Here is a 12,174-nt window from a genome sequence, read left to right as displayed (position 1 = left end):
TGAAGAGTCCTGTGCTTCAGTCTTTGAGCTTGACTACATGGCTTTGGGAGAAGCTTCTCTTGGGGTTTTCTCCACACAGAAACTGATCAAACTGGTTATGTGATCTTTTCCTACACTAAAAATAACTTTTACTCCCAGAGAGAGCTGCTGGTTCTTCTGGGGAAACAGCATGTGCATTGGTCGTTCTGCTCCAGTTCGTGTCTGGTCCTTGTTGGATCACACACAGTAGAGCCCTTGCTCCTGCTTCCCTTGTTATTTTTATCCCTAATTATAAAATGGGTATTGTTAGGCTCTATCATTATTTTCGACAAAGACAAAGGAGCAGTGCCAGGTGGAGGAACCCAAATAATGTAGTGCCAATGGGGCCCATGACCCAGCTCTTTCAGGGTTGTCCAAGGAAGACGGTCAACCCACGTCCAGCTGTGGGACCCACCAGACAAGGCAGTGTTGGAGGCTTTCTCCACATCGCTTTGCTCGTTATGGTGTGCTGAGAAAAGAATTTGGGGATGGTGCAAGTCTTATTATGGGATGTTTAAGGCTAGCGGCAAAGCTGGGGAAAGGAAAGCATCAGAGTGGATCAGTGAGGAACAAACAGGACAATGAGAAGAGGGATAATTGGGGCTGATCGCACATTAATGGTGGTCAGTGTGCCTTTTTTTTTTTTTTCTTAAGTGTAATTTCACTCTCTAACCTAAATGAAAGTGCTGCATAAAGCCCAGCAACTACAGGTCTGGTGTGTGTGTGCATTGTGTGGGTATGTATGTCAGCATGGAAGTGCTAAAGACATCAAGCTGGACTAGCCCCAGGTGTTGGTGCAGAAGTCCCATATAAGTCCCCATAAGTCCATGTAGGATACTAGAGAGCAGAGGGTTTGTAAATTTGCTGCTGGGGATACTGGGAGGTCTAGAGCAGCTGCTGAGGATCTGGGGGTTGGCTATCGATAAGGTCATGTCTGGAGTAGCTGCTGGGAAGACCCACTGGTGTGTGTTTGTGCATGAAGCAATGGGGGGACCAGGGAATCCAGGGGCAGCTACTGGAGAGATGGTCTAAGGCAAATAACTGGAGAGATACATTTTTATCTATCTGTCTGTCTGTCTGTCTATCTATCTATCTATCTATCTATCTATCTATCTATCTATATCTATATATATCTATCTGTACCTATTTTCCGCTAACAGGCTTTCATCCTGATCAGCTAGAGAGGGGGAACAAGATGAGGCCATCGGTCCTGTTTGAGTTCACTTGAGTGATGTTTTTTGCCCATGTTGATCCATGTGGCTGGACATCTGCGTATGTATATATATTATACATGTGTTGCATTTGTGTGTGTATGTACTTAACTATTGAGAATCCGTGCTCAGCTTCACTGCTGGAGGGACGTGGAGGATGGAGTTGTAGCAGCCTCGTCTCTATTGGGTTTGAATTTGGGGCTACTGGATTTGGCAATTCTGAACAAGGACAGCATCACCTTCTTCTTGCTCTCAGGGCTTAAATGTATATTTTACTGAACAGGTGTGATACACTGACCCAGCAGAGCACATTGGGACAATCCTTAAGGAGCAAGCAGTCCCATCCAGACTTCAGCTGCTAAATTCTGCCAAGCCCACACATTGTACATGCTGAAGCCTTATAAACATTTGTGATTTAATGAAGTTTGGTGGGATTTTTCATGGGATAATCAAGAGACTCCCAATTGCTTGCCAGGAAACTGAGTCCATGTGAGTTTGCTCCCAAAGGGGGTCCTACAGTCCCGGCTGGCCCCACACTTCACCCCACACCTTAACATGTTGCTGTGCTATCACCATCTACAGCCCGTGCCATGGTGGTGGGAATACAGCCCTTTCAGACACTTTAAAATGAGAGACAAACGGTTTGAAAATATATTTTATCCAGCTCATGTGAAACTCAGAGGAGACCTAGGTGAAATGCAGTACAGTATGGCCATGGTGATGGTCTACCATGCGTGTCCAAGAGTCCATCCAGGAGAAACATTACTCCAAAGTCCATCCAGTAGACAAGATCAGAGAAGGGGGAGAAAAGCAGGACTCTTACAGCACAGCTCAGGCAGAGACTGGTGCCATAACGCTGGACTGAAATGGGGCTGCTGGTGATGCTGGTCGAGGTCAGTAAGGCCGACTGGTGCCCTCAGGGCCCATACAGGACGTGCATGAGTTTTTCAAAGAGCTCTCCAGAGCGTGTCAACATGGGATCTCAGCAATGAGTAGGGAAGTTGTCCCAGGTCCTGGTGTCCTGAGGTCCACCAGGAGGACTTCCCCTGGGCATCTAATCTCGTATGGTCACAGCAGGACATAGGCATCCCCGGGATGAGGTGGAGGTGGATCGTGCAGTTGAAGCAAAGGGAGGTTCAGCTGTGCAGTTCCATATCCTGTCCTCATTTTGAAACCCTTGTTGGGTGCTTGACTTGGCAGCTTGCTGATGTCTGCCGTTTGGTTTGTGTGAGGCACGTGGAAGTGCATCCACAGATGGGTCTGTGGTGAGATAACACTAATATTAGAAAGAAGGGGTGGGAAGGGAAAAAAAAAACCTGTCTGAAATTTTTTTTAATCTCCTTTTCTTTCCTTATCTCTTTATCTGCCTGCATCAACTGTATTGGCTGATTCGGGATTCTGATGACATAGTATCTGCCCTCTTCTTTCTGGAGGTAGACGGAAGGAAGTGGGCTAGAATATGAAATATCAGCTCCTAACCTCAGGTCAGGTAGGCCAGCTGTATGCTGCAGTGGAAAGGATGGTAGTGGTTGGGCTTCGCTATAAAAAGGAGACTACAACTGGCTTTGAGACACACGCGGAGTGGAAGAGGTCTCGGAGAAGTAGAACTCTTGCGCTTTGTCGCTGTGTGCATCCATCCAAAGCACCAGAGACATCGCCATGGCTTTTGCCAGCTATGCTGCCATGGTAAGTACTTACATTTGGCATAAGCGTTAAGATATATTTACTGCAAGAGAAAAAGCAGAATGAAGATCTCATGATGCTGTTATCTAGGAGGAACTCTTATTGGTCTTAGTGGGAACTGAACGGAATGTCTGTCTGATACAGATGCTTTCTCTCTTGAGCTTTTGCAAATGATTTTGATGATTCAGTGACAAGAAGGCAACTGACTACCCATTATTTATCTGTAAGGGCAGCAATGCTGATGTGGGATTGGGAGAGACAGTGCTTTTCTCAGGCAACATGCTATCAAAATTACTCAAATGTCATTGTAAAGTGAATGCGCATTAAAATGTCAACCTGGCTAGTATTTGTAGTACTGTCAAATCCTGTGATTTTATGAAAAGCTTTGCATTTATCTGTCTTCTTTTCCTAAAACCTGAGCTCCTGGAAATGGCACAAGGATCTCAGATATCATCAAGAGAGGGTAATTTCCCGCAGACAGATGCTAGGTGGCCAGCCTTTCTTGTCCTGATAAAGTGTATGGCTTATCCGGGTTTCTAAGCTTAGGCATGGGCTCAGCTGAGTCCTTACCCACCTTGTAGATCACAAGACATTGCTGTTTGACTGTGGAAGAGGACCTTTCATAGCTTGTTGGAGAGATGCTCTTCTTGGTGCAGAGCCAACTATAAGTCAGATTTTGAATCAGAGTTCAGCATGTGTTGTAATGGAGTATTATTATTATTAGCATCATTGCGCCACTTGCTCCTGCTGGTCCCTCCTGCTCAAGTATAAGTATGAAGATCAGCCACTGCCCAGTGAAGGAATTCAGGATGGGACTTATGATCTGCATTTTTCTCCTCTTGCTAGTTATATGGTCCATTGATGGCCCAGTCTAGTCAAGATTTAGCTCTTTGTACTCTCTTTCTCTTGACTGAACTGAGCCAACGACAACTTTCTCTCTCCCAGTTCAGATCACTGGTTTTGGTGCTGGTTCTAGCACTCGTCGTAAGGAGCTCACCCCATAGGAGGGTGGTTCCTCCTCAACCCAACAAGAACGGTGGCACTGTGAGATTTAGTGAAGATTGCCTGAACCAAAAGGAACTCAAATTCCCCACGACGGTGAAAGTTGACGTTCGTATCAGCAATTCAGATCATGCCTTTAGGATGGTCCATGATGTCAGGAACCGGTCTCTTGCTCCTTGGGATTACAGGTAACTGTTTAGTTGTTATCTAAATTGCACTGACCATGCTACACAGGTATTTTTTTATGGTGAACAGTGGCTGGTTCTCAGCAAAAGCCTGGACTCCTGTGAATATTGCAAACACTTTTTGACAGACACTTTCATTTTGATGTTGGGTGAGATTTCTCCAAGAGAAACTGTTTGCAGTGCAAGGGGAAATCATTGGAATGGTTTCTTGTCGATCTTTGTCAAAGAATTATTCCTCTAGGAAATGAAAAATGTCAGTACATTGTAATTTCACATTTCCACAGCTGAAAGAAGTTTTTGAATGCTGAAGCTGAAAGAAAATCAAACAAAAATGAATGACCCACTTGTGATCAGTTCTGTATTTCACCCAGATCCACTCCATTCATCCACTACTAAAAAAACACATGGCAGTATTACCCTTCCAAAATTGATTCAGTTTCTCGGAATTAATTCCAAAATTGTTGAGAATGGGGAAATTATTTGTCCTTGTCTCATAATGAGGATACACGGATAAAGAACGTGGTCCTTTCATGGAGATAAACCAGAACATCCTACCAAACCATGTTGTGCAAGCGCACAAAGCCCTTTTCTGTTCCCATCTCCAGGCTCGATGAAGACCCCAACCGCTTCCCCCAGGTGATCCGCGACGCCAAGTGCCGTCTGTCCGGCTGTGTGAACCCGCTGGGGCAGGAGGACCACAGCCTCAACTCTGTCCCCATCCAACAGGAGATCCTTGTGCTGCGGCGAGAGCTGCAGGGCTGCCTGCCCACCTACCGCCTGGAGAAGAAACTCATCACCGTGGGCTGCACGTGTGCCGCTCCCATCATCCACCACCAGTCCTAGGAGGGATTAGCAGGAGAAAAAAAACTTTGGGAAGAAGAAATGTCTCCTATGAACATCTCTTTGGAGAAATCCTGAAGTCGCCCACCTTGCATCCTGGGATTTCAATACGACACTTCTTTCCAAATCTGAGCAGATTAAAAGTACTGATTCTTGCTGTTAATTCATGGATTTTAGAGTGGGAATCACCAGTTGCTGGTGATGGAAGGGAGAGAAGGGAACGGAGGAAAAGTTTTATTTGTGTCTATGAGTAGGGAGGGAGTAAAGCAGTGCTTTTTATTTTTTCTTTTTCCCTTAATTGTGGCTTAAATCAATTTGATAACTCAAATGAATTAAAGTTTCAAAAGTTGTTCTTGGCAGCAAATTGCCCTAATGTATACATGCCAAACAGCACTGCCACAAAAGATTCCTCCTCCTGCACCTTCTCCCTCCCTTCCTCATCCCAGAGCCCCTTTCCTTTCCCTGCTCACTCACGTATTTCTAGTGTAAATCTGACCTAAGTGTCACTAGGCCTGATTCTAATTAGAGTCCAGGCTTGTGTCACTGCTGCTCCATGGGGAGCAGTGGCTGAATTACTCCAGGACATTTTGGGAGATGATTGAGTCCACTTGCATTTAGTGTTAAAATGGTGAAGAATTAATATTAGTGTTTATATTTCTAATTACATCTTCTATTTATAACTGTATTTATAATTTGGTATGTGTCCAGAGTATCAAAAAACCTGGTAAATGTCTATCTGTATTTATTCAATAACTTATACACTGAATAAAAATTGTATTTTATTTAAAAGAACGTCGTATTATGGCAGCTCAAAATGAAAGCAGTCATGGAGAATGGGTTTGTGCTGCAGTAGCACTGAGAGATTTCAGCAAAGATCAGGTTTTTTCCGGTGCAGCGATATGAGTAAGAGGGAGCGCAAAACAACTTGCGGCCTAAATATATGAAAAGATGCAAAAAAAGGGGCTGAAAGTGGTGAGGTTATACAGGGGGAGTTGGCAATGGAGCCAGGTTCTCCAGATGGTCTCTGGGGATGGTGGAAAAAGAGGTGGGAGATAACACATTGCAGGGCTGCAGCTGAAATTTGGGCTGGGGATCCAGCCTGGTTCATGTGAGCTGGGAAAGGCCTGTCCTGTCCTCTTCCAGACAAGATGTCATCCCTATAAACAACCTTGTCCTCCAGCACCTGGATGGTTGGCTGAGCCGGAATGTAGGGAAATGTGCAAATATGGCTTAATCTCTTCATTTGACTTGACCTTTATCCAGCCAAATGTTAGGTGTTGGGCTTGAAGTGGGATGAAGATCCCTTCACATCAAGGGAACAAGGAATAAACACCTCCAGGGTGGGATTTCCTCCTTAGGAAGGGAGGAATTGCCCTTTTATTCCCCGTAGCTACACAAGGAGCACAACCTAGCAAGACTCACTGTTCATTATTTTATCAGATTTCTACTGCATTGCCTTTTTTTCCTTTTTTTTTGACACATTACTCATCTTTCACCCAGATCTAAGCCAGATTTTCAGACCTCTGGTTTCTGCTGGTGGAGGTTTGAAGCCTGTATTTGTTCACCTGCAGTTAGACCAAGGTGAACATATGTGCAGGCTTTCTCTTATTCCACTTTGGTTGCCCAGAAGCTACTTTAAATTAGATACACCTGGTGCAGGTGTCCTCCCCAGGTAGGTCAGACAATCATTGTGTGCAGATGACTCCTTTGGTGGTTGTTTGTCAAATTGTGTATATTCCCTGCCTCGTGGCTCACTGGGAGCCAGTTTAACAAGCCATGGGTAACCAGGTGGGGAAACCATCTCATTCAGTTACAAGCATTTGTACTCATCTGTGGCAGCAGCTGTTTCATTATGACCACCAAGCTCTTCATGTGGTAGAGTGCAAACCCCTGGAGGCGTCTTCTGCGCGCTCTTGCGTAACGCCAGCTCTGCTCTTACAGTAACCGCTGACCAGGAACTCACACACTGCTCACCCTGGTTCTTATTCCTGACCTACTTCTCTCTTTCTTGATAAACCTAACCCGTGGGGTTGTCCTCAGTTGTTTTGCGGGGAGAAAACCAGCCTACATTTTTCCCTGCAGATGTAATGACTTGGGCATTGGGTTCATCACAGCTAAACGGGTGTGAGCTCCTGTGCTCTCTTCAACAGCCATCAGCTTACCTGAAAGGCTGTTCTAATTGGGTGAATTACGAAGTAGCTAATTAAGAAAATGCAAAGGTAGCTAATTAAGGAAGTCTCACACATGGGCCATGAGGTTTTTCAGCCAGTGTTATCAACTGCAAACCACAGACCCCTCAGCAAGGCATGTGCTTGTATATGGGGATTGTTTCTAAATCAAATGAGCAACAAGAGTTATTTCCTTCTAATGGCACCATTCTTAGAGTGCAGCTGGTTGTAAATATGAGTCTGTTTGTTTTTTAGGTGATGCTTTTTTGATGAGGTAGATGGTTGGCTTTCATTTCCAGCAATCTAAGAACGATGAGTTTATGTTTCTTGTAAACAGCACAGTCATATCACCACCAAGAGCAAGCATAATTCACGGCTGAGGACCAGCCTTTGTGAAAAGATTTGCTTTTTCTTTTTTTATTATTTTTTCCCCCCTTGCAGCAATAGACACAGCCCCTGGACACCTGGCTGGGTGTCTCTAAATTATGGCTCAGAGCAACCTTCAGGAACTTGGTGTTTTACCAGGAGGAGAAGACACAGCTGTAGGTGTAGCAGCAGTCCCACAGTGTCTCCTTGTAACCTGCTGGGTTCAGCAACCTACGGTCACAGGTTAGTACCTAATCCTCGTGGCCTTTTTAGTCCTCCTCTCTTCTCCTTGTCCCTCAGTAACCTTTCCCTGTCCCCTTGCTTGCTTCTCCCCTTGGCTGTGCCAGTTGTGGCAGCTCAACCAGGGATCCCGTTGTGTAGCAGATCTCATGGGATGTTGGAGGGAGCCCACGCTCATGCATGGGAGGCACAGTGGTGGTGTGAACCTGGGAGATGCCTTCTTCTGCTTTGACCTGTGGATGTGTTGCCATGCAGATGTGAGTCAGGCTTCTCTGGACACTTGACAACATGGTCCTGGGGATGTTTAAAAGCATTGCAGATCAAGTCAGCCTGTTCCACCAAATCATTGCTTTTAAAGATGTGCAGAGATGAAATATATTAAGAATGCGAAGGTTGCAACCTAAAACATTGAAACAACCCAAGAACAATTTGTGTTTGGTAAACCAGAGGAGCAATGGCTTGAAAATCTAGAAGTCAACATGACTTGTAGAGAGTTAGACCTAAAAGACAAAATTTTAAGGGGATGAGACATTTACTGGTCAGTTCTGTGGGGTCTGTGGTTTGGTGCCAACAGGATGGGGGCAGTTTCCATGTTGGTTGTGAGTTCTGGCTGTCCTGGGAGGTGGCCTGACATATCAGACCAGAAACCTGCTCCAGTGTCACCATCGTGGGGTAAAACGTGAGACTTGCCTTGATCTCCTTCCCCTGGTCTTCTTCCCCTTCTTGCTCTTCTTTGTTCTCTGATGTTATTTTTAACCTTTTGCTTAAGATGGGTTAAGTGTGTGGGCCAAGTCTGTATCTTCTACAGCATTGTTGCAAGGTGGTGACAAAAAAAACCCAACAACCTGCTTATAATGTCTGTGATTGCCTGATGCTCCTTGACAGGCTCAGAGCTGTTGGTGGGGATGGGACTGCACGCCAGTGCTGGATTTTGGGAGCTGAGAAGATACCAGATGGACTCAACACCAAAACCAAACCATACTTTCTGTCTTTGCTACTCTCACAAATGTTTTCTGGTTTTGCTAATTATTCTCCAGGGCTGGATAGTGGTAGCAGCTTCAAGTCCTCATCTCTTTACATAAATCCATTCTCTGTAAATCTTCCATTTGTTTATTTATTTTTTTTTTCCCTTCAGAAAACTAGCTCAGTTTTCCTACCTTTTCCTGTAACTTCAACAAAAGATTAAAAACATGTTTGATGCTCTTTGAGGTGTCACAGACTGTGTAGGCTCCGATCAAAGCTCAGTTTTCTGGGCACAGCTTTCTATGAGTGAGTTTTGGTGGTTTCACTAGTACAAAGTGTTGTGTTTCTGGTTTATCCTCAGTCTTAGTAAGCACAACATGTTTGTATCACAATCAAGGTTCCCTGTTCCAGTAAATGAATAGAGATAGTTTATCTTCTCTCTAACTTTCCTCTATAATTTTTTGGGTTAGCTTTTTATTTCATATTTGTGAAACCTGTACTCCTGGCTACTTTCACATCGTAAGAATTGCCAGACGGTTGAATTTATATAACTTTTTACAAGCATCTCTTATCTGTCCAGCTTGCTTTGATAACTGGCAATGATGAGCACGGTTATCTGATATAATTTGCTACACAACTCCAATCTCAAACTTCCCTTTCTGGTGGGTTTTACTCATAGGTTGCCAAGCAATCTGGCTGCTAAGCTGCTGCTGCTGCTGCTCAGGTTTTGCAAACTGGCATGAAACTGAGACAGGGAGCGGTGCTGGATGGGAAACTTTTGTGTTGAAGAGGGTTTTGAAGCAATTTTCCCCCACACTGACAAGATGATATAATTAAAGGACATCAAATAAGCAGGAATTTGCACTGAAATTCCCCAAAACAAGACAGAGCAAGCTTTACGTGTTGAACCTCAAACTGATAAGAGCTGTGCAAGGTTGAAAGAAGGGTCTTGCTCTCTTTGGTCTCTGAACATGATCATTGTTGACTGTAGTAATGAAAGTTTGCCCAGAGAAACAAAGGCACTGACTAAGTGAGCTCAAGGCAGGGTGCACTGATTTGAAATTATTCTGCACCTTCACAACTGAACACAGCAGTGTGATGGAAGAACTCTTAGCTCATGATGCCAGGAGTTACAAGAGAACCTGAATATAGTCCTCAGGCCAAATGAATCCCATTGATCAGACTGTTAAACGCTTCTGCAGGAGCATGTACAGCACCCAAGCATCTTGCAGGGGTGAGCACGAAGTTGACTTGAGTTCATGTAAATAAGAGTTGTGTACTAAGGCACAGATTTAATTGAGTTGTTAAGTGGTCCAAGGGAGATTGATGCTGCTGGAAGGGAGACCAGAGTTTTTCTCCAGCCCATCAGCAGAAAGCTGTTGGTGATTTTAGTGTTCCAGCTGCATCATCTGTTTGTTGCTGACCTGGTTCTGACTTTTTCCACACTGTAGTTCTCTCTCAGCATTGCTAACTAGTCTCCATTACTCACGCGCCAACGCCAGCTAACTGCACATTACTACCAGGTAATAAAGGGTGGGACTTAGATAATTTTAACTGTTAGAAGTTACTTGGGCTGCTGCAGGCAGCTTGACGAAGCTCCTTCTGTAGCAGGTGGTAGGATGTTGAGAGATTATCTAACAGACAAGGCAGTCAACTCTATTTCAGCCTTCCTGGACTGGTATTTATTTAGCTCATTGAAAACCTCAAAGAGCGAGTGTTCCTCGATGTATTTTTAACACTCTGTTCCCATGCTTAATATGTATTTTTAACAGTCTGTTCCCATGCTTAATATTCTTGGGACAGCCAGCTGAGTGAAATTCAGGACCTGCAGGAGACCTTAAGGAGGCAAGGTATGAAAACAAGTTAAGTTAGGATCACGTATGCTGCTAGATACCTACGTATGAGCAAAGTTAAATCAGTGTTTGAAGGTAACTAAAGGCACAGACAGGAGTTCACTGCTGTGATTGCAGATACTGAGATCACTCAGGGTTAATTAATGTTTTCTTGGACCAGTTTAAATCTGCTAGGTCAAGGGATGGTACAAAACTTATGGCTGTGCTGTGAGTTTAGGTTAGAGACTGACCCACCTAATTTTGCTTAGAGTGGATTAGGGAGGGTTTAGACTCCCTGGCAGAGCTGGAGGGAATAACCCCCAGCAGCAAAAGTTGGGATGATCACATCTCCAGTTAGCACAGGTGGATCTGGACAAGATGCTTTCACCCAAGAGGACCTTTTCTCTCATTAAGGACTTGCATCCCTGAACTCTGGATCTCTAGAAATTCTGCTTTTGCTGTAGCATTTACCAATGACACTTTGCCAGTGCAGGAGAAGGGTCACACCTCCTCGAGATGGCAGCAAAAAAATAAAACATCCACGTCTTTGCAAACCAGCATGCCTTTTAAAACACAGAACATTTTCATCTGAGCACTTTTAACCCAAATATGCTCTAAATAAATCCATCTGCGGTGTTAGACACCCACCTACGCAAGTCCCATCGCAACCATGGTAGAAGTGCTGTGTCAGTGTGATCTACATTCGAAGCGCTGGCAGCCAACGTGTTGGGAGGACACGATCACGGAGAAAATTACGATTGCAGTTAGCAATGTGTGGTTAATTGCTTCAATTATCCACTTGTCTCATTCATGAGCTTTTCTCTGTAGTACCCAGCTAGTGACTCTGCTCCACAGAAAATGTGTGGAAATGGGTTGGATTGAAATTCATAAATTACATCAGACCAAAGTTAAAACTCAGCAATGGAAACACATTCACCATTTTAGGGGAGGGAGTTTCTTTTCCCCCCAAAGAAGCATTCAGTATGTTGCATTGAACCTGTCTTTATAAATTCTTTTCCAATCGGATAATTAAGTGGATAACCGGCTAGTTATACACTGCTTTTTTTGCTAGTCTGTCTTTATTGTGAATTTATTGGGTGTCACTTGGTAAATAGTTTTACTCTTGGTATCTCAATTTCTCTGTTGGTAGAATGGTATTAATGATACAAGCCCAAACTTTACTGTGAGTTTTCTATTCTGCAAAAGAGCTAGATGTTATCAAGAAAATTTTAGGTTTTAGTATTATACAGATCTCTTATATGGTCATAATTGAATTGAGTGGTTTCTTGCCTTATCAAAAAGGCTTCTTCAGAAAGAAAGGAGAATACCACAGAGTTATTTGCTATTTTTTTTTTTTTTTAATTACACAAAGATAAATAAACAGATACATTATTACTCAATTTTCCACCAGTATAAATAGAATTACATAAATAAACATTTCAAAGTGTAATCTAAAGGTGTGTAAAGAGTCACCATTACTTTTTCAGCCTGGCACATGAAGGTGTCTGGATTCAGAATTCACAGAGTTCAAGATTTTTTTTGGGAAATATATATACATATACATATATATATATATAGATATATATTATTTTTTTTTAAACTGAGACTTCTTCATTTTTAATATATTCTGATATATTCTAGTTAATCATTATGGCTTGATTTAGTT

At 43.6% G+C, this 12,174-nt stretch overlaps 1 protein-coding gene across 1 annotated transcript; it reads left to right on the top strand.

Moving 5' to 3' along the window:
* Nucleotides 1-2,888: 2,888 nt before the first annotated feature.
* On the top strand, nucleotides 2,889-4,942 carry LOC309438022 (interleukin-17F-like; the record flags this gene model as incomplete). Its single annotated transcript, XM_082048926.1, has 3 exons — nucleotides 2,889-2,915; nucleotides 3,858-4,102; nucleotides 4,705-4,942. The coding sequence occupies 3 exons, from the start codon at nucleotides 2,889-2,891 to the stop codon at nucleotides 4,940-4,942; spliced, it is 510 nt and encodes a 169-aa protein (XP_081905052.1).
* Nucleotides 4,943-12,174: the final 7,232 nt, after the last annotated feature.

Source organism: Streptopelia decaocto (assembly GCF_964273445.1).
Source record: "Streptopelia decaocto genome assembly, chromosome: 3".
In the NCBI taxonomy this organism is placed as follows: domain Eukaryota; kingdom Metazoa; phylum Chordata; class Aves; order Columbiformes; family Columbidae; genus Streptopelia; species Streptopelia decaocto.
This window is presented reverse-complemented; position numbering and strand designations above follow the sequence as displayed.